The sequence below is a fragment of the Brachycentrus maculatus genome, unplaced genomic scaffold (assembly GCF_059751285.1).
Source record: "Brachycentrus maculatus isolate JH-2025_06_01 unplaced genomic scaffold, ASM5975128v1 h1tg000144l, whole genome shotgun sequence".
Classification (NCBI taxonomy): Eukaryota; Metazoa; Arthropoda; class Insecta; order Trichoptera; family Brachycentridae; genus Brachycentrus; species Brachycentrus maculatus.
In genome coordinates, this window is record NW_028280897.1 from 136,132 (window position 1) to 161,231 (window position 25,100).

The window sequence follows — 25,100 nt, forward strand, 5'->3', positions numbered from 1 at the left end:
TATGTAATATTTATACTAATTTGATTGTTTCTTGTTTTAGATGATAGAGATTTTCATTGATTTAACTTTGTTGAAAGAAACCGTTTAATGCCATTTAAAACTAAAACAAACAGTGCCGTTTTATCATCATGTTTTTTAAACTTTTTAAACTATTCTTCTAATTGATTTCAAAGAAGAATAATAGTAGCGGAATGATTATGTATGTGAATATGTTTTATGAAACATTTTGTTATTCGCAGAGTCGTTAGTTTTGTATGGTAGTTTCCACAATTATCATAATCGCAGTCAGGTACATGAAAAAGTTGTGAAATAAAGAACGGTCATGAGATTACCCAAAATTGTCTACCTACTAGGAATGTATAATAAACGCACATCATCGCATTGCGTAAACCGATCATCTTCCAACTCCTCTTATTGCGGACATTATATGAATCAAGTACTAGAACATGGCTTCTCAAACTGTCGTAGGGCGCGACACATTTTGCAAACGTTTTGTATGAATCAGAAGAGATTTTTGTTGTCGTTGATAAGTTGCGGTTTTAGAAAAGAGAACAAATTGAAAATAGTTTATATACACCAACTTGAAAATAACATTTGCAAAATATACGTAGTTTTAGTATTGGTCGCATTATTATTTACCTTTTCTTATAATGTACAAGGTTTAAAGGTGGTAGAATATCCTTGTTCGCGTCGCTGTCCTCAGCGCTGAGGGTCGTGACCACCCGCCGTTCTTGTCGTCAACTGTGTCGCATCACCGTCCCCATCGCTCCACCCGCTGGCAAACCTGTGACAGCCTTGATTTTATTAGTCCATCCTATGAGGGATACTTTTCTTCTACTACTTTCGACTCCTCACATGACCAGTAGAACATAATAAGCTATAATTTTAAGTTACAAATGTGTATTATTTCAGAATAAATTCAAACTCAAAATGGTTATCATCTATTCTCTATCTACGTAAAGTGCAACATGAAATCGACTACGTCTTGTAACTAGATTATATGACTAGTTTGTCTCTATTCTTACTTGCTTAAAGTAGTTAAAAATGTGAAAAAATTAAACTGTTGACGAAATTAATTTCGTACTTTGTACTTTGGAATCAAATACTTTTATGAATTTCTTATTTAAATTATAATTTATCAAAATTAATAAGGTTTGTATTTTTTACCCATCTAAATATACCAATATTTAGCTTTATTTTATTATTATTTAAGCCTTACACCACTCCCGCGCAACACCAGTAGGTCCGCGACCCACACTTCGGGAAAGCGAGTACTGCTAGATTGAAATATTCGGTTATGAAATGCGCAGACAATACCCGAATGTAGGTAGGTTGAGCGCACGGCGCGGCAGCGTTTATGTTAGCGCGTATATCGAGTTTGGAATATTATTTTTAAAGTGAGAGTGAAATGGTATTACGCAACCCGCGCCCGGGGCTGATCCCGTCTCGCGACTCTCGTGAGACTAGTGAAGATGCTGGCACCGTGGGGTACATGCGCCCAATTTACGATCATATTTATTTATTTTATCTTCACTCGAAATTATAACTTCGTTAATCACCAGGCCTTCGTTAATTTTGAATTGTAGGTAACTTTTACGTTACTTCTGAACTTTTTTCTATCGACCTTACATTTTGAAACCTGTATTGTTAGGAAATAAATTTTACCGAAAAAATGTTCGGTATTTATTTTTACAGAATAGAGATAGGATTATATTACATATTTTACGCGTTTACAATCGACGCCCAGACTTCATAACTGCTTCATTAATATTATCCAGTAATTGAGTATCTGATATGATACTAGACGTTTTATTGATCTTTAAAGATAAAAATTAAAGTTTGCAGGATAATTATATTGTGTAATTTCCAGATATCGATTATATGTATATATTAAACCATTAACTTTTAAAATTATAAGTACGAACATAGTATAAAATCACCTTACCTATAATAAAATTGAGTTACAACATCTTGAGTGTGTCCAAATACTTGTTCACAAAATCTGGATTATCTCCAATTTCAGGAGTTATTTTCAAACTTTATTTTGACATCTCATCAAAGATGAAGAAGAATATGGAATTGGTGAATGTTACACTTGTGTAAAGTTATCATTTAAACCAGCCTGTGACGGTTGTGAGCCCCGTAAATGCCCAGACTTTCATATTCTTCTTCATCTTTGATGGGATGTCAAAAAATAAAATGAATATTGAGTTACTTTGCAATTTTAGTTCTCAAATAGCTCAAAAATGTTCTCGATCTATTTTGTAAAATTTTACTCAAAACCCATTTGGCATTAAAAAAGTTATGTAGCATCAAATTAACATGCATTAAATTTATTTAAAGCTGATAAAGCTACGAGTATCTGATGAACTATCTCGCATGTATTCTGTGATAAGAAAATCTAAAAAGGAAAATAGCAGGCCACAACTAAGGATAGATTTACATGTGGGTTGATACCTCTGGTTTTATTTGTATCTATACTCTCCACCAACACTGGTAGTCTCAACTCCCCAGTCACAACTCACCTGTGTGGTCCACCCGAATCGGCCAAGTGCTGCTCGGCGGGCACTTGGCTCTGGTGCTGCCAGCTCCGAGACCTGGTCGCGTTCTTCAATCGATGGTTGTTTCCCACATGACCTAGATTTTTCAACATGGGTTAAAAAAAACTATTCCTCCATACGTACAGTCTGTTCACAGTTATTTTACATCTAGTTTTAATTATTTATTTGGCAGTATAAATAATTTAAAAAATAAAATAAAATAAAACAAGAGGTAAAATAACTGTGAACAGACTGTAGTTATAAATTTTGTTTATCGTTCAGTCTTCGGTGAATCGATAAGATTATACTGATTTTACTCATTATAAATTGAAATAAATAAATAACAGGAATACGTGTAAATGTATCCCACTGCAAATGTTTCCAAGTATCGATGTCTGCGTAGCATGTAAGAATGTAACCCACTGTACCTCCTAGCCATCTGGGTTCATTTAAGCTTTATTGGGGCAGTCGCAGTTGCCGCGGGGCGATGTTACGTTTACAGTAACCTCCATTGCGCTGCCCTGTTTCACACTGGCAATACCACTTATGCAACGCCGTGTATTTTTATGTAGGAAGTAATTTGCATACGCATGGTGCCTTTAATATTCCTATCAATCATTTTGTATACCACGGCTCTAAATTCAGGCTTATATAAAAATGTCGTTAAATATTTATTTTATGATCTTGCATTGTTTTTGTCTATTAATCTAAATACAAAGTGTAAAAATCTAGTATACTTATATATATTTTCCTCAAGGGACGCATTGCAGTGACTTGCACGTCACGAAAGTTTGTTTTGATACGGGTATTCAGAGTTCTTTAACCACATCTGCTAACCTCGTTTTCCTACCCCCTCTATTTCCTTTCAGTAATGTGTTTTTCTATGACCTCCTTCACTTACATTTGCTTACGTCCACAACTTACAAACGTATCCTTCAATCTCTTAAAAATAGGAAATTGAATGAAAACAACACCGATAACTCGACAAATCTTGACAGAGTACTTGTTCAATAGATATTTTATTAAAATCATAACTTGAACAATATGAAATATAATTCACCTTGTGGGACATAAATAATCCTAGTGACAAAGAACTTCTCTGACTATCAGAATCCTCCAAATAAATACTTGTATCTTATCTTATATATATATATATATATATATATATATATATATATATATATATATATATATATATATATATATATATATATATATATATACAGTGGGTGGCCAAATTATTAGGGACACTTGTACTTTTTTGGAATTTTCAAGTTTAAATGAAACTTTTGGTCAAATTAATAAGTTTTAATTATTTTTTCTTTTGTATTTTTGTTGCTGGTATCATAATTATTGTTTTGAAGATGTTTCAATACTGTGAAATATCAAACAAGTAAGTTTTTTTTCATTTGGATGTTGATTAGTGAAAAATGATATTGGTGTGAGCTCAGTTAATATTTTTTAAAACCATTTTTCTGTAAGTTTTTTGAGTTCAAGACCATAAAAACGTAAGTGTTGTTTAATAATTTATTAGTTTAGCTAATTCAATAAGTTAATTTCAATTAATTTTTAAATAAAATTCAGTTTAGTTTGAACTGAACCATAATATTCTCAATTTAAGTATGGGCAAGTCTTCAAACATATCTCCGAGAAAATGTAGGGAAGTTATAACCTTACTACTTCATTCCACATATTTCCAGAGAGAAATAGCAGCACTTACAGATGTTTCGAAGTCAGGAGTCTATCGGATTTAAAGAAAAATTGATAAAAACCTGCGTCTAGAATCAGCCCGCGTCGGAAAAAAAGGCAGAAAAAGCATCACAACTCCGCGTGGTGCCCATAAAATCTGGGACATCTATTTCCAAAATCGTAAAAAGTCTGTTGATTGTCTAATTGTTGTTGATTTCTGTTGATAAACGATGAAGGAATCAACGTATCCAAAAGGACAGTTCAGAGACGGTTAGTTGAAGTAAATCTAATGGGTCGATGTCCAACCAAAAAACTACGCCTGACTGAGGCATGAAGAAAAAACGACTCCTATGGGCCAAAGAACACCGGAATGTAACTTTTTCGGACTGGATTCGAATATTTATGGCTTGTTTTTGTATAATAAATTAAGAAGATAAAAAATATATGTATTTTTGCAATTATGGTAATACATTACAGGTCTGCTTCTTGGACGAGTCAACATTTAAAATTTTGGTGGGAAAAACTTCAATTTTCCGACGTGGCCCAGGAGAAAAATTCCACCCAAACTGCCTTGTGGAGATGGTTAAAAACACCCTGTTAGCACAATGTTGTGGTCCGTAATCTCATTTAAGGGTATGGGATGCCTCCTTATCATGGAAGGGACCATGAGGCAAGACCAGTACCAGCGAGTACTGAAAAGTCGACTCCAGCCGAGGCTCAAGAATGGTTCCCTGGCAATGAAAAGTATGTGTCAATGCATGATTCGGTATTATGTCATAAAGCCAGGAGTGTTATTACATTCCTGGCTGAAAAAAACCTCTGTGTTTTGCCTTACCCGGGGAATTAGCTGGATATGAACCCCATTGAAAACCTTTGGGAACTAACGAAACGTGAGATTGCTAAAGAAGTCATCACCACCAAGCGGCAAATGATAGAAACTCTTATCAGGGTATGGCATAATAACCCTTATCTCTGGCACAATGCAAAAATCTGCATTAAAAAGTATGCCCTGACGTTTGGAGGTTGTAATCGCAGCAAAGGGTGTTATTACTAAAAATTAAGATTTTTTCGAAATTGTTGAATAATAACTTTTTATGATAAAAATAAATTGGTATTATTAAATCCATGATAATAAAGTTTCTAAATTTTAAATTAAGTACCCCAATCAATAAAAAAATATTAAAAAAACCAAATTATTTGCTCATTAAATTCATTTAATAATGAAAATTACAGGAAATTCGAAGTGTCCCTAATAATATGGCCACCCACTGTATATATATACAAACGTACTGCTTTAACGAAAGTGCATGCGTATCCTCCTTGCTCTCTGTCCTCATCCATCGAAATATCAATTACTCTTATCTTACAGCGTACTTTCATTATACTCGTTCGTTTTGATTAACTATTTGTATCAATTCCTATCTCTGGAAGATTATTGTATGTTGTTTATAATCTACATAAGTATTTGGTGCTGTCAAATTTTTAGATTAAGAAAGAATCACACCCAGACCTTTTTACCTACATTTTAATTATTTAAAAAAAAAACATTACATGACATTTAGTGGGTACGTTCGCTGAGCCGGTAGTTTTCACAACGTTAAACAACATGCGGTGTTATTATACGGTGCAATAGAATAATAATACAAAACAACGTTACTCAATTTTTTTATTAAATATTGCTAATGAAGTAAACAATTCTTTTATGTGAGAAAGCAGAGATATTTCCATGATACATATTTATAGGTATTAGGTAGGTACAACACATGGCGCCTCAGTAGTATTTATTTCAGATGACACTAATAAAAACGTTCCAATATTATGTCAGCCAGATTGTCTGCCGGAAAAACACCGTATGTGCTTTTTCTCACCGAGTTTATTACTCGCAAATGAAATATCTTGTTTATTGCGCGTGCTGCACTGTACACGTGATAGAAGTGAAACTTCTTAAAAAATAAAGAATAAGAGCAATTTAGTGCTAGAGACAGAGAGAGAGCATCTCAAAAATATACTATACAATACAAAAATTACTTGAAAATGTCCTGTTTATTTTATATTTACTAGGTCATTTAGTGGTGCTTCAATTAGTAATACAGATATTAATGGTTTGTGATACTAAAATATGAGATATATATTCGTGATTCGATCTTTATTTGTCCGTATAAATCAAACAATCACAGGACACACACATAAATAATCACAAAACATTATGATAAATATTACTTACACAACTTCAGCTCAGCTACGTCGACCACATTTGCTCCTTTCCCGTGGCGTCAGAATGTATAGCTCTCTTTCTCCTTTTCTCTACTTCATACCATTTTTCCTCTCTCGTGTAACGAAATGTGCCTACTGTACTTTACTTTTCACTTTTAATTATCGTCCAATTATCGATTATTGAATCGCTGCCTAAGAAGTTTCACTTTAAAAAAATACAAAACACTGAAAACTGAGAAATGGAGTTCTCCGACAAATGGTAGTAGATAATTTGACCTTATTTTATTGAATAATAAAATCTCAATAAAAAAAAATTGAGATACCTATGTATAGTTAAAATAGAATTAATAACGTATTTTATTATGTGTCAAAAATTACCACTTTTAGTTATGCCAATCAGTAATCACAACGATTGTAAAGCCATTGCAAATTTATATTGTAAAATTGAGATGTATCGTATCAAAATGGCTTTTTTAAAAAAATGCACATACTTACCGTGTTTTACTTGGATCGCTTGGCATCGAAGATTCCGCCAACCGGCGAGTTAACGTTTTTATCCGAATATCATTACGAAATAATCATTTATTATTATTTCGGTCATTACACAATACTAGAACTTCAGCTGAATCTCAAGGTGACAAATTTCTAAACGCAATTAGCATATCGGCGATTTAATAATACATCAAACTTTTCTTAATCTCGCGGCATTGAAATTTCAGTGTCACTGTCAACAGTAGATGACAAACAATCGCGTAGAAAGTGTGCTAACTTCATTTTATGTTGGATCTGATTGTCCTTTTTAGCTTCGGAAGAGTACATACTCACAATTTTTGCAGGATTCGTATTTCCTCCAGAACATATTTATTTTCGGCATTTCATAATACATTTTTTTATTTATTGTTTCGGCATTAACTTTGTGGTAAGACATGTTACAATAATTAAAGAAAACACTTCGTTTTTTACCACTTGAGTTTAATTATAGACTACATGTTTCAGAAGCTAAACTTCCATCATTCAGGTCTGTATAATAACTAAAATATAAAATATAAAATTGTTCTATAAATAAGGATAGGGGAAAGTAAGGGGAAGGGGTTAGTCAAGGAACGGAGTTTGAAAACAAAGGAAAAATACATTTTTTTTCTGTAAGTAAATGCAAAGAAGGTCATATTCTATAATTCATGCCTCCATTATTTATTTGTTACTATTTTTTGCTACTTACATTTAAACATAAGTGTATCCAAACAATTTATTAAAGATCTTATCATTTTAATGTATAGTTACTAGTTACTAGGTACTATAAGTTTTATAATATTTGATTTCGGTATAATACAAACTTTGGTGATGGTATTAAAGTATAAATTTACTAACGAATAAACAAACAATTTATTCAACATAAAATTAATTATTCGAGTAGTATAGGTGTTAACAAAATTATTTACGGGTTACGTACCGTGAATAATTTTATCAATTTTAATTTATGTACGTATATTTATGTACATATGTATAAATATATATTTATATATATATATATATATATATATATATATATATATATATATATATATATATATATATATATATATATATATATATATATATATATATTTATATATATATATACATATATATATATATATATATATTTATATATATATATATATATATATATATATATATATATATATATATATATATATATATATATATATATATATATATATATATACATTTATATTTATATATATATATATGTATATATATATATATATATATATTATATATATATATATATATATATATATATATATATATATATATATATATATATATGTATATATATATATATATATATATATATATATATATATATATATATATTTATATATATATATATATATAAATATATATATATATATATATATATATATATATATATATATATATATATATATATATATATATATATATATATATATAAATATATGTGTGTGTGTACAGAACTTTGAATGAATAGGCTAACGAAAATAAATTATATTAGCATAATATTTATTTATGTTGACAAATTTTATAGTGTTTTCACGACGTAGTTATTTACTAACATCTTCAATATAATGTTATTATCAACACGTAATAAATTTTATCAATATCACATTATCGTTGAAAAGAAGACTTGAAATATTTATACGGCATTAACAACAGGCAGAAAATTACCATAATTTGGAGTTAATTTTAGTATCTTCTTATTTGTATGTCCCAAAACCCGTTTTTTACAGGTGACAGAAGAAAAAAAAATATCTTTGATTACGCATTATATGCAGCAGAATACTTAAAATTCCTGATATAAGCGACAATTGGTTTAAAAACGAAGTTCTTTACGCAGTGCATAAACATAGTCAAAAATCTAAACATGGAGCTTTTAACCACGAAGCTTGAAACAAAGAAGAAAATAGATTTACTGAATGTATGCAAAGCTCTGCATCTGTGATAAAATCAAATACATTAATTGTTCTTTCCCTTTACCGCTTAAAATCCTTACCTCGCCCTGTATGTCGAATCTCACAAGATTTGTTGCTCCCTGATCGTGTTCTATCGCCTGTTTCACAATCTACCATTGCATACTTTTCATCCTATAATATGGTAGTCATAGAGTCAAAAGACTTTTTAAATTTATTTTCTTTTTTTAAAGTAGCATGTACCTATATTTTTACTCTACACTTTTTATTTATTAATTTAACTTGAAAAACACATTTGTCTATTTACGTTTATACTCGTATGTTAACATTTCCTGCATAAAACATTTTAATGAAAAGATTTTTTTTTACTTTATCTGTAAAACATCCTAAACTTAAAAAATCTTAATAGTTTGTGACATTTTATATACTTTTCAAAATGTTTCCTTTAATTTATTTGAAATGTTTTATACCAAAAGCTTTCATTAAAATATAATAGTGTTTATCTGAACCTCTGTTATTTATGGAAAATTATTAAGCAAATCGTACTCAATTTTTGACCATTAAAGTAATACAAGTAAATTGTAAACTTATTGCACGTGTTACATGCATCTGTTATTATCTATTGTACATACATCAGATATGTACTCGTAATTATAGCCATGACCCAAAATGGAAGATGCCTGTGATATATAAAACAGAGTAATTAACAAGATTATTAATTTGTTTATATTCAGTCTCCTGACCTCCTTGTGTAATCTCTTATAATAAATATTTCGATACATCAGTTAATTTAAATATAATTAGCATTTCAAGCGCTGCACTGTAGTGAGCATATTTGTACACCACGTCGCCTGGTCGCCTGGTCGCCTGGTCGCCTTGCCTTTCGTATGCGTTTAAATTATTTATTAATAAAAAAACGACTTCATTTAAAATTGTATGTAATTTTTGTATTTTCTGTGAACATGTTTAAATTTTACTCTTTGAACGAGTAGTCATTCCAAAAAAAGTTAAACAGGTCCTCACCTCTTGTATTCCAATCTCACAGAGAAATTTATAATTCTCTCTGGCTCGAGACCCATGTCCAAAAATGTATTCACGAGATTAAGACATATAGAAATTCGTAAATCTTTATGATTCCCCACCTATACGTTTTCATTGGTTCACGAAACGTTAGTTGAATTTTACTTTAGTTGTTTCCTGATTAACATATATAAAACAAACGGTTATTTTTCTAGGAATAATGTCTCACAAATACTCACATCACACCTGAACGAAAATTAACGAAATAACTATCGAGTACTACACCACCACAGAGATGCGCTTAATAAATTATTTTCGTTTAGTTAACAATTTTCTTGCCCTTAATTCTCCTACTTCCATCGATACAAGACTTCTCGTTCTTCGTAATAATTTGCTCAAAGACGGAATCTTTATTTTTCTGTTTGTTGCAGAGAGTCTTAACTGATCTTTCCTATTCGTAATTATTCTAAAAAGTAATTGTTCTAAAATTGTATCTATGCTTAAATTTGGACGTAAATTACAATTAATCAGAAACAGAAAATTAATGTACATTGTATAAAAACTAAAATTCACACCGCTGTTATATAACTTTTCAGCGCACAGATTTCATAGGAGATTTGAATTCGAATGCTTCATTGACTTTTTTCCATTATGGGGTATGCTAATCACCTTTTCCGCCGTATTCCAAACGTATACATTCAAGATACCTGGTTACACTTTAATGCTATTATCCAATTTATTAATTAATATTACACAGCCTGTGGATTTTTATTACTATTGCGTAATAGCGGGTATCAACGATTTCAATATTTCATAGATGCTCTAGTACTCTAGTGCAGTGGTCCCCGACCTTTTTATCGGCCGCGGACCGATCAACGTTTGATCATTTTACCGCGGCCCGCTGAGAGGGGACGTTGCCTATTTATATTTTAGATTGTTTTTATTAAATATATAAATTATATAATATTTAACCATGCCTTAAAGAGATACATATTACCAAAATGGAATATAAAGTGATTTAACATTTGAACTCACTAGAACGCTATATGAATGAAAACCCTGAGCTTGTTTCTTTGCAACGAGATTGCAACGAGAAATCAAATATAAAAAAGTTCGTAAAAGAGAAGAAACATAAAATAAGTTATCATATTTAGCAAAATTGAAATATTCGTGTAAAATAAATTAATATCTCAATAAATAAAACACAATTGATTAAAAAATAACCATATTTTTGTCTAGTGTATTTTATTATAAACAACAACTGAATACCACGAAACAACCTCTTGCGTATTTTTAAATAATTTTGTTTAAATACGAAACTACAATATTTTGTCAGTATTGAGATACAACAAAAATGTAAATGAAATTATATCCTTTTATTTATTATTTATTTATTTATTTACGATATTACTGCCTTTACAAAAAATATAAGAATATTACATGGAAAATAATAATAAATGATGTATAATATAAAAATTAAAATTAAAAATTAAAAATCAGTACAAGTGATAAAAAAATACAAAACTTGGTAAAAAAAAATATTTAAAAAATTCGTACAAATTAGGGAAGCTAATAATCACCATAAAATTCATAGCAAGAGATTAAAAAAGTGCTCTATAAATTTTGACGTAAAGACATTAATTGATGTACTACAAATATGGCCCGCATTCATTGCCATATCTTAGAATTCTCGGAATAGGAGACATATGTTAGTTAGTTTTCGAATGGCTACACTAAAAAATAATATGTATTTATCATGGTTTAATATGTATTTAATGAAAAAATAAAGCTTTATTACAGGGCTAATTAATAAAAGTCGAAAAGATTCTAAAGAGCCCAATATGACTAGTAACTTGGTTAGAAACCATATTACTAAAAACATCGGAGTTTCACAATTACAATATATTTTGCGTAACACGTGTTCCTACAGATATCTCAACATTTACATATTTATTAGATAAATTTTCATTATATTATGGTGTTGGTTTCAAGAACAGCTATTAAAAAATAAACAATTGTACGGAAATCGCAATATTAATATTATGTTGATATAACGTGTGTTACTTTAATCCATTACAACAAAAGTTTATTGCTTAGTATTGAAAAAGGTTTTTATTGCTTATAAACATTTAAAAAACTCTTAAATATCAACATAATAATATTCATTATATGTAAACGTAGAAATATGAGGATTCCGATTTTAAAATATAATATATAGCTTGTGAAACCATTATTCCACACTCCAAAGTACCTATGTACGAAAACTGCATTCCAGAAGAATTGGTTGATAGACGCTTACGCTTATCTTACGCTTCGATTGGCTACATCAACTGCTGCGCTCGCAACCAGTGCACTAAATTTGGCGAGCGTACCTTTGCTGTTGCGGGACCGGTGGTATGAAATGCTCTTCCACCAGTAGGTAGAGCAGTGAGAGTGGAATTTGTGAGTAGGTATTTGTTTGCTTAAACAATTCCACAGTTTATTTTTCCCCAGAAAATTCAGAGTGTAAGATCAGGCAAAGGGTTGAGGAGGAGGGAAACCACTTTCAAATATTTTAATACTGGAATATGCTAAGTTTTCATCGATCTTCCCCCGCTTCAATTACCACATTTCTTCATAAATTTGTGTTAGCGTTTTTTTTTTTACTCATTCGATTCATATGCCCAAAACATCTCAGCACACCTTTCTTAATTTTATCAATAATGCTTATGACTTTCATTATTTCTTTATGTCACCATACGAATATCTATCATATATCGTTTTACTGCACATTCGTCTAAGACAGAGGTTCCCAAACCTTTTTGTCTCGTAGACCCCTGCCATGTTTTTTGATTTTGGGTAGAACCCCGCCTGATATTATTTATAGCAAATTAACTAACTCAAATGTGTTTTTGATAGCCGATGTATGTAGGGGATGTCTTTTTGAGGCCAGAATTGCTTAAATTAGAAAAACTTATTATTTTATCGTTTGACTCTATAAAACGATATTTTTCTTATATGTGATTATAAGAATAAGATCTACAGTATCGAAGATTAATTTGAACAAAACTTTTTTGGTTGTATTTTCGTAAGACGTTTTGTAAAATCTTTTGTTCATTAGTTATATCACAAATTAATATTTAATATAATCTCATTTGGGCACAATCAAAGATTTTATTCTTCTTGGCATGTATTAAATAAGGTTTTGGCATAATATAAATTATTGTTTTTGTATGAAAATATAATCTTTTTTTTGGATTTGTGGCAGATGGTTAAATCCTGCTGAAATATTCAATTACCATTTGACCTTTGTTTTTGTATCCCTGGTAGTATATTTTCCAGTAGAATTGGGTGATACTTCTCGCTATTCACCATCTCATACACTGAAAGAAGCAGCTTTGGTCCATAATACGAGGAACACCCCTAAAACATTTTTTTAAAGGGTGTTGGAAATTCGAAAAAAAAGTTTAGTTTCAATTAATCTGTTCGATACTGCATGATAACATATTATTCGCACAGATTTATTCCAGAGAAATTGAGGTTTGAATCTTGAGTACCGCGCCAACACAAACTGTGCGTGGACCCCTATTTCAATTTCACGGACCCCCAATCTTTTTTTGCTGGCATAAACCCCTGTCAAGTTGTCGTAGACCCTTGGGGGTCAATATAGGCCACTTTGGAAATCACTGGTCTAAGAGATCGCATATCGATTGCACTCAGTCTACTTTCATCTATCTTTTGCCAAGTCCGTGCTTCACTTCCATACACCAGGGTTGGAACCAGCACCCCATTGTTCACTGCCAGTTTAGTATTCGCTGAAAGGTTTTTGTTTACAATAAATAATTTTAGTGCACGATTCATTATGCTCCCAATATGGAGTCGATGGGTGATTGATTAATTTTTAAAAGTGGTCTGAATCCATTATTGAAAACAACGAATTCCTTTTTTAGGGCAACCATATAAAAGTAGTATATGCCATTGTATTTATGGCAGAGAACACCTTTCTAAATACAATGGCATCATTATCACAAAATCGTAAAAATTTAAACTGTTTTCTTATTCACCCGCCGTTATATCATGTTACACATACAAATAATAATATATTGTACATATTATTTTTTGACATCTCATCAAAGATGAAGAAGAATATGGAAGTCTGGGCATTTACGGGGCTTACGACCGTCATAGGCTGGTTTGAGTGATCACTTTACACACGTGTAACATTCACCAATTCTACCCATTATTGACAACCACACTACTCAAATTCTTGGAAGTTCTATATATATGAACCAATTTAGAAACCTTGTTCATGAATCACTAAAACTTCACTAGAGACATCTATTGGTGAGATGTAAAGAAGCTTTTTATTAAGCAGAAACTCTTATATTAGTATGTGAGATCCGAATCCCGGATTATAATCACACACATGAGAAACGCCAGAAAATACCATTTTCATTTTTATTATTAAGCTTATAATTTGACCAGATAATTTATTTACAACATTTTGAGTGTGTCCAAATACTTGTTCACAAAATCTGGATTATCTCCAATTACAGGAGTTATTTTCATATTATTTTTTGACATCTCATCAAAGATGAAGAAGAATATGGAAGTCTGGGCATTTACGGGGCTTACGACCGTCATATATACATATATCCGTGTACAGTACTAAATGCTTTTAAAAATTATAAATTCATAAATTGTACGAGATGATTTCATATCTTTATATTTGGCTATCACTACATAAAATCCAAATAGAATGAACTGATACTAAGCAACTCGTTAACATATTAAAATAACTAGCAAATAAAAGTCGATTTAGCTGACTGTTAAATATCACCGAGATATCAATCCTTATGCGATTTGAATTCGTATCATAAAAAATACAAATTCCAGAACTATATACCATACTGTGATGCATCGCATAACGATTGCTGCGCTCAACGAACATTCTGTTCGTCCATTACACGACTCACATAAGGAGCCTCGTTTCGCACAACGGACTGTATCGTATTTCCCAAAGGACACTCGACCCAGCCTGGAAGGTGCTTGTCACTCACTAGACCTAGGAAGAAGTAGTTGAGGACACAGAAGTGGCGAAGGACATCATCACGGTGGCCCGAAAGTCAGAATAGGAGGTAGAAAAGGATGTGGAGGATCTCATTAAAGAACACCAGGAAAAGCTGAAGCTCAATTAGAGACTTAATCTGATAACGAGAAGGGCCAATTCAATCAACCAATCTCAACTGCTGCCATCAAGGACATCTTGGTCGAATGGGGAGAGGTTCGTGAGATCACCAATACTCACCATCCAAACTCAGCTGAGGCCAACAGGATCAACGATCTCTTTAACACAGATCAGCCAAGAACCAGGGGATGGAAACATTAAAAATATTTCTAAGAGCATTTTCTCTAAATGAAAAATATTACTGTTTTTTCAAGACAGTCAAAAATTGCTAGTATGTGGGATGATCTTGTCATTGGTTAATCATATAAATGTCCACTAAACTACATTAACTTAAATATTACAAAACAAATCAAAACGTATAGCGAATTAGTAACCCCTTATCCGCACCCGATGGTAAATAGGGCACTGCATTATATGAACGCATCTTGTTCGTTAACATGCGAATCAAAGGTGATTAAACCTCCGTTTAAGTACCAGTAAGGGGTAATATTGAATAAATATTAGAGTAAAAAAATCACTTATATTTATTAGACCCCTCCCTGGGAATCCAAATCAAGCATAAAATGAAGTGTATTGTTTTTAAACACTTAACTCATTGCCTGAAATATACACCTGAAATAAAAAATAAAAACTGAAGTCTGTAGGATGATCCTGGATACCTGTATTATGGTCTGAAGCCGCTACTCTACCAATTGAGTCACTCTTCTGATAAATGTTTGGAATTAATTTCCGGGACACAAGTACACTAACTTATGGTAAATAATATTTTAGAGTAATGGATTTTCCATTAAATAAAGTAGAGAAGTACTTCAATAAATAAGTACTTAAATTTTTTAGATAATATAACATCCGTAATCAACTTGGGCCAAATCCTCTTGAAGCCTCGTTAAATATATTGTTATATTTTCATCGTAATGGATCTTTGTCAGACAGGAGGAATATCTAATTTAACATACTCAACCTTTAAAAGATTGTATTAGACTCGTTTTGTGTTTATAACATATAATTAATATTTTCGTTCATCATTTTCTTTAGGAAAATTCGCCTTCGAAAAAACGTTATTTTCGTAAGTTGCCAATGAATGACGTCACAGAAACGATGGAATTATTGGTGACATTGCTAAATTATTGACGGCTCTATTTGTTGATGTCTATGGTCTACCCCCTCTCCCCTCATATTTGTATAATACAAATGGTAGTGTAGTGGTAAACAAACAATCCATACTTCTATTATTACAGCTCTATAAACCATAGACAATAAACCATATGACGTCATAAAACGTCGATGACGGAAATTTTATGATATATGCGAACGCACGTTTTTCGTAAAGTTTAAACCTTCATATCTCCCTTAGTTCTCTACAGATTTTAATAATAATGTCACCGATTCTAGTCTTATCATTTTTCATATTAATTTATTAGCCAATAATCACACATCGCGATATTTATCCATTGTACCCAACCCGTTCGTTCATTGCCTGCGTCTTTTTGTTGCCCATCTGACCTTATTCGCCGACAAATTGAACTCCGTTGATGTTTAGACTAACTTTACCTTAGACGGCCCCAGTTTTCTATCATATCCTTTACTTATGTGTGTGCTTATTTTCATTTAATAATTCATAATATTGTTATTTTTTTTAATTTTTCTTTATATGTGTTATATAAAATAAAATGTATATAATTTAGAATAATACATTCGTATTATTTAAATTACGTAATACATAATGTGAAGTATATGAATCTGTTCGTAGTTTTGTGTACGTTATTGTACTATTTTGGACTAAATATTTAAGCAGAGAAAGTGACGATCTTGATTTATTACCACTAATTAAAATTATTGACATGTTGATAATAATCATGTATCATTATTACAAACAAAAAACTTTCTCAATGTGCGTTATTCGTGTAGGTAAGTTTTGTGTCGCTTATATGTATCTATATAATAACGATTAATTAAACTTATATGTAAACTTCTCGACGCGAAGATTAGTAGAGCACAAATAATGCGCGCAGAATATAATAAAACGCTAATTGTGGTATACACCTATCGTACAGACTTCTGCATAAGTATACACCAATCTTGCTAATTTGTTACAATTAAATGTTTTAAAATAAGTTACTAATCTAAACATATCATTACATTACACAAGATGCTAATTTTGCATAATTCAGTCGGCACCTTGGTGCCATGTTTTACCCAAATAAATGCCACAACATCCTACATATATTTACATTTTACGTATTTCCTTCATACACGTATCCGTTCAAGTATCACATATACGTAAACGGTATATACGTATACGTTCAAGTATCACATATTCGTCGAGAGTTTATTATTTATAATTACATTGAGCTATGTAAATGCAATAAAAGGCGAGGCAGTGATTATCAATAAAACTGCAGTTGCGGGTGTATTCTCACTTTTATGAAATAATAGGTAGGTGTTATCTGCACTGTGCTCAATAAATAATAAATTTGAAAACTACATCTATCATTTGTCATATTTCGAATGTTATTTGCATGTTTTAAACCGTTTTCGAGTTTGATTAGCAGAGACTATTTGTTCGTTGACAGTTAAGCGATACTGAGATCTAGTGTGATACTCATCATAGCATGTTTGTTGTCAGCAAATCTATAATGAGACCTCGTCTGATACTTATCAAAGCTGAAAGTGTTTACAAACATGATAAAATCAATTAATTTTAATGATCAATTATTATTAAATGTATTACTAATTCATACTCATCATTATTCTTCTTATTACATCGTATTTAAACGAAATGACACTGATTAAGAATAAAGTGTTTAAGTTCATAAATCCATAGTTCAAAATTTTAAATCTTTAATTTGCACTCACAGATGTGCTATTACGCAATTGAAATTATCCTAAATTCGAAGTTATAACATTAAATATAACAATTTCAATGGATACTTTTATGTTAACAAACCATGAAATAATACATCATGAAATATGTAATTCGTAATGCTACGAGTATAAAAATGCGATTTTCCTCAAATAGATATCTGGTTAATGAACGATAAATATTTTAAAAAAAACACATTTCTTTTCATGTTCACAAACTGTTAAGTTATCAAAACATTATCTTCGCTACAATGCTACAGTTCAGTAAACAGAAGAACTAACTCTTTGTAAATATATCTGATACGAGTAATAGTTCAATTGGTATTTCATGAAAACCGCTGCATAATCTGATTTATTAGAACACGAAAGTATCTTGACCAAAACTTAAAATCGTACATTATCGTCTCCGTACCCAGTAAATTAAGCAGAATACCGAAGAAAGTAAATCCAACAAACAACCGTGGAAATCCCCGAAACAAGCCCTTTATTCAATACTGGACACAAGAAGAAGGCTGTTGTAGTATTAAGTATATTTACTTCGTAAAAAAGATAATATACTCGTACCTATACGTAAATATTAATATATAATATTCTGCGGGTAGAGAAATTTAAATGCACTCACTCGTAATTTATTTATTTATTTTATTTTATTTTTATTTATTCGGGAATTGTACAGCTTACATATAAAAAAATGATATAAAACAATAGTTACATTAACAATAATAAACATTACATTACATTGATTTTCATGAAATACCAATTGAACTATTACTCGTATCAGATATATTTACAAAGAGTTAGTTCTTCTGTTTTTTGAACTGTAGCATTGTAGCGAAGATAATGTTTTGATAACTTAACAGTTTGTGAACATGAAAAGAAATGTGTTTTTTTTTTTAAATATTTATCGTAATGGTAAAATGAAGTAAGGACTCCTCACGCATTACGTATCGTTTCATGATATGTAATACAATTATGTCGACGCTCATATTGGAGTTATGAGAGCTAAGCACACAAATAAACAGCTCCTCTGCTTTTATATCTTCCGAACACCTTAAAATTTCGATGGTCTGGTTGTTTTTGAATTTCATTTGGAGACATATTATGTATTAGTGGTTGCGTTGATGAGCAAATAGATCTGGATTCGGCAGTAGCTCAGAGACCAGATGGTAGAGAGACCAGAAAAGAGAATAGAAACCAAAAACAGATTACGGGAATCCTGAACGACCCAAACTGAGTAAAAATAGCCGAGGATACTAATAGGTTGGAGACTCAACGTCTGGCCTTTGAACTCCTGATTCAAAGCACATAAGAGTCTTGAAAACATTAATCGGTAAAATTATATATACAATATTTCTATGAACGGCTTATAGAATAAACCGATTGAAAATAACACAAGATGATTTTTTTACATAAATTGCATACTATACATATATTGTAATTGTATTTAATGAACAATTTTTAACATATTTTTAAAAAATGCAGAGGCCCACCAAGCCACCTTGAGTGTCTTGTCGGTGGAGTTCTTTTTGCATACATTTTGTATTGTTTTGAACCATTTTTACCTAATATCCACACAAAAAAGAGAGAAAAATCAAGAATATAAATTATTTTACAATTTTCATTAAATTAACTTTTCATCATTTACCCATTCCTATATATTTTATGCGTATACGTATAAAATGCGTAAATCTGTATAGTTTAAAAAAATACTCGAAATATTAAAAATAGCTTTAAGCATTACTAAAAAAATACACACTAAAATAAATTTATTTAAGGCAGGAGAAAGCAGAGTAAAGCTTTAAATACACAGAGCAAAAAGACATGCAATATCACTTTTTTTCGTATAAAAGCATTTTACCTTTTTGGTATGGTAATAAAACCCTCTTATTCACCGTTTACTTTGTGTAATACCACTCCAAAGAGTTTTTTTTAAAGAGGTATTATATAAAGTGATCGATGAATGATAAGGAGAGTGTTAAAATAATTCATTGTGAATAAGGAGATGGTGATTCTTGTGTGATCTACATTTGACAATTTTTTTTCGGTAACGTCTTTCACGTAGCGTTATTCATCGAACATCGAAATGTAATATCCGGGGGGGGGGGGACAGGTGATGGTATCTAGGAGGAAAAGTTCTTTAGATTGGTTAGAGACATGGAGAGTGTTTTTGATTAGAATTTTCACTCATGAATTACATGAAATTAAAGTAACTTTGAATATAAAGAGTAAATCCATTCACAAGTAGGTATAGGTTATAAAACGTATAAAGTTGAAGCCTAAGTAAGGTCACGATAAGCGGTGTTGCATAAGCCGTAGTTAGATTTCAGAGTCACATAAACGTTTCGTAATTCAAAAAACTATTTAAAAAGGTTATATATAATTGATGAAAAAAAGGTGCAATGGGAAATATCTGAATGAAGTGTACATATACTTAAGCATATTGTAATGTTTATACGTTAAGTTGGAATAAAATATGGAGAAGAAAAAATATATTGGCAACAAAGATCATTTTCTACCGGAAATGTACGAATTCACAAAATAACATACAAACCTACTTACCGTACTTTACATAACTATTTGAGATTAAGTTGGCGTCAACCAACTTGAAATAACGATGGCACTATACGGAGTAAGCAAAGCCGTGGTTGAAGGTTTAAATACCACTGCGCAGACGCAAGAATTTTTTTTAAATACTCTTAGGTTCACTACCTTTTAATTTTTTAAAAACAAAATCGCTACCCAAAATGATTGCTTTCGGGTTATAAAGTTTTTTTATCCTAATTAAAGGGTGTGCTGATGTTATTTTATTACAAATGTCTCCCTCTTCCCTACCCAACGCAACTAATCCATAGAGCGTTGCATCAGAATGAATAAGACAGTATGATTTCCGGGAAGACAAGGTGACCTTCCAATGATGCATTTAAGATACGGTGTTTTATGATGGTGATAAATACACCAAATCACTTGTCACAATAAGTTTTTATACATAGTCAAATTTACCAAATAGGAGTTCAAATGGATAGACATCAAATTATGATCCTGTAGAACGTTCATCGTCGGAACTAGTATGACATTAGCAAAAGAGCAGACGTGTATGGATTGTATATTAATAACTTACTATTAATAATGATTCGGATGATGATAACGGAATCTGGGACTGAATAACTATTGCTACCTTAATATAGAGAATTTTATTGATTTACGGAATTTATTATTAAATTAAAAAACAAAATAAAAATAATTTTAACAATTCAAATAAAATATAAACAATTCAAAATTTAACATGGTATGAACGAAAAAATATTAACAACACTTCGAGTGTGTTCAAATCCTTGTTCACAAATTAGGGTTTCTCCACTAAATAGTTATTTACATATTGACATCTCAACACAGATGAAAAGAAGTATGAATGTCTGGGCATTTACAGGGATCTGTCACGAGCTCTATATTTCATGAAGGTTTCTGATAATAAACATAAACTTACAAATTCAATCATAGATGGCGTCGAAGAAGTAGCACACGGGAGATATTTTCAATTGAAGCAAGTATAACCACCGAAATTTTATTAATTTTATGGGTGAAATAGTAAAATTTACACCTGCATAAAGTGATCACTTAAAACCAGCCTATGACAGGTAAACCCAGTTATTGACCAGATTTCCATATTCTTCTTCATTTATGTTAAAATTTCAACAAAGAAGTTGGGTTTAGTAATTAGTCAGCCAACCCACAAGTTCTAGTCTAATATTTTGTCAAAATTTGAGAAAACGAAAATAATATATTTTTCGTGTGTGTTATTATTGGTTTCTACCTATTTAAAATCATCATAAAAACAAAATTGTAATTAATATTCATACCTATTAATTTAAACAGCTCTTTAAATTTCAAAACATAATATTTTTATTTGAGTATAAATAATTATTCTACTTACTTTTTGTTACTCGACTGCCCATGTTTTTCACTATTTCTGATTATGATCTACTATTGTCTGTTATGGGAACTTTAACATTTTTTATGTTTTTCTTTTTTAAACGTTTTATGTGTGTGTGTGTGTGTGTGTGTGTGTGTGTGTGTGTGTGTGTGTGTGTGTGTGTGTGTGTGTGTGTGTGTGTGTGTGTGTGTGTGTGTGTGTGTGTGTGTGTGTGTGTGTGTGTGTGTGTGTGTGTGTGTGTGTGTGTGTGTGTGTGTGTTTACAACTTTAACTTTGTATGTTCTTACTATTTTAACAATGATATTCTGTACAAATTGAATTAGCGAAAAGTTAAATAACGTCACTTTCCAATGTTATACGAATTTCAATAGTACGAGTACATGCCCATACCCAAAAACAACAGCTTACAAGACACAAACAGATTTAAGTTATAATTGCAAAAAATGTAATGATCATCCGTAATTATTTATTAACGGGGTTATGTAAGAAGAAGCGAGAGAATTCGACGTTAATACGTGTAGGTAGGTGAATGCATAGCATGTTCACGGAGCCGCGCTGGGATGGATTGACCGCGCGACAGCGAAGGTGGTACAAGTGCCCCCGTCGCGCGCGCCGCACCGCGGCGGGTGGGGCGGCAGCCCTTAGAGCGCCTATATAGCCTTACCGCGGCGCGCAGCAGTCAGTGAGACCTGCACGGTCCAAAGGCGACCCACATTCCGAGGACTGACGATGAAGTCGATCACGCTTCTGGTTGGTTCACTCTACATTATTCTGTCCTGTATCTGTCCTCAGTGAGCGGTGTATTTATAATACTTACAGTTTGTGGTGTGAATCTACACGCGTGATACTAACAGTGCAAAGTGTACACTTATTTCCCCCGAACCATTGTGTTTCATTTTCCTTCGAGATAAACCGAAAAGTAATTACATTTTTCTGAAATTGTTTGCAGGTGACGTTAGGATGCCTCCTGATATCCGCCCTCGCCGGTCCAGTGGCGGAGGTGAAACCGGAGGAGACGGAACTCGCCGCGGCGGAGTCTGTCCGGGAGAAGAGATCGCACGGCTGGCACCAGCCCGAGGGTGTCTGGAAGAAGAAGCTCGTGTGGAAAGAAGACTATAAACAAATCTGGAAAACTGAGAAAAAACTCGAATGGCAATCGATTTGGAAGAAGATACAAATCCCAATTTGGAAGGAGATACAAACGCCCATTTGGAGAGAGATTCAAGTACCTGACTGGAAAGTCGTTCCAAAAGCCATTTGGAAGGATGTGCAAATCCCCAGTTTCAAAGAAATTCAAATTCCCAAATGGAAGAAAATATCAAAACCCGTTTGGCGGGAAATCCAGGTACCCGCCTGGCAAGAAATTCAGGTTCCCGAGTGGAAACAGATCTGGGTTCCCGAATGGATCAAGGAGGGAGTTCCCGGAGAAAAGTATTTAGGAAAGGATCCTCATGGCTGGGAATATACATCTCACGACCTTTGGAGGAAGAAGATGATATGGAAGCCTAAATGGAAGAAGGAATTTAGAACAGAAAAGAAGCAAGTGTGGAACACAGAAAAGAAATTAGAATGGCACGATGAATGGAAGCAATACTGGATCACAGAAAAAAAACAAATATGGATCACCGAGAAAAAACAAGAATGGATCGAAGAAAAGGTTCAAATCTGGCGAACAGAAAAGAAACAAGAATGGGTAACGGATAAGAAATTGATTTGGAAGGACGAATGGAAGCAGAGTTCCGTGCCCGTTTGGAGGTCGGTCCAGGTTCCGGCTGTGCAAAAGGTCTGGAAACCAGTTTGGGAGAAGGTCTGGGTTCAGATCCACCACGACCACCACGGCTGGGACTAGGTGGGTCTTACTTAGTATCTGCGATGTGCGATGGAATGTGTGAACTCTTTGTCTTGCCGACTCAATACTGGTTTCCCCTTCACACTCGTTTCACCGTCTTCTCGAATATTCCATTATGATCTAAAAACAATAGCTTCACATTATAACATTCACTGGTCGAGAGATCACATATCTCGTCCGCCATTTCTGTACATAAATCTAGTTTTAAATAGTTCGGTTTTGTATTTTTCACAAAACAGAATTATATTGTAGGTTGCATATATTATGAAACCTCGGAATATTAATGTGTATTATAAATAGAATTACTATTAACGCGACTGCTAAAAATATGCGTAAATGATTGGCATACTAAATAAAAAAATGTCATCTTAATAAAAAGTAGAGCAGTTGTCACAGTTTCATATCTCGCAATTAATTGTACTTTATTACCTTAATAAAAGTAGTGCAATGGATATAATCTATTAACCAAATGAGCATAATTTCTTTACACTCCGCGCTTCTAATGTTTGAATTGTTTTATAAAAACGAGACCTATTTACTCGTACAAATTGCGTTACAATAAGTTACTCGCATTTTTCTCGCTCATAAATAATGCATTTATTTAAATTGATTCTCTCGGAGACCGGGCCCGTTTTTTTCTTAATTTGTATTTTAGGTGCGCGTACTTACCAATATAGCGAACCAACTTTGATATAAAGATTATTATCATTGTATATATTTTACGTACATAATTTTATGTTACCATTTAGTTCATAGATTGCCAACCTTTTATAGTCTAGCGCCCCCCTGCCTAATCCCTGTCATAAGAACTCGTCGGCCGGGGAAGGGAATCACCAGAATGTCCCACATAGAGATGGGGCTTTCCCGTCCTCCTCCCTGTCCCTCGGGCGTCCAGTAGCCCCCAATAGGCCGTTACCGCCCCGGAACCTATAATTTAGCTAATTTTATATTACGCGATCTGTATATAATTATTTCGTTGCATTTACCTGTATATTCGCATGATTATTATTTTATAATGGATGTGTAATTACACTTATTATGTTTATTGTATAAAATAAAGTAAATATTATTAAAGCGCAATTTCATTTCTTTTCACCCCTTTCCACGTTCCTTAATTCATTACTTGATATCATCTATCATTACATTAAGTTATATATTTTCACTGTAGCAAATTGTAAACGTAAAACTCGAGAAGCTGGATTCAATCATACAAATTTTTTATAACCGATTACTGAAACGCCTTTATCGCATGATATGATTAATCTTTTTTTTAAATAAATCTAGCTTATTTGAAATTTCGCCTACTTGGATTTTACGCGTATAATACAACAATCAATAATAATTTAATTTATTTAAACAAAAATTATTACAATTT

General features: G+C 32.0%; 1 protein-coding gene across 1 annotated transcript; it reads left to right on the forward strand.

Moving 5' to 3' along the window:
- Positions 1-1,408: 1,408 nt before the first annotated feature.
- On the forward strand, positions 1,409-24,802 carry LOC148308871 (uncharacterized). Its single transcript, XM_088260916.1, has 3 exons — positions 1,409-1,488; positions 2,515-2,620; positions 22,826-24,802. The coding sequence occupies exons 1-3, from the start codon at positions 1,409-1,411 to the stop codon at positions 23,723-23,725; spliced, it is 1,086 nt and encodes a 361-aa protein (XP_088117042.1). The 3' UTR covers positions 23,726-24,802.
- Positions 24,803-25,100: the final 298 nt, after the last annotated feature.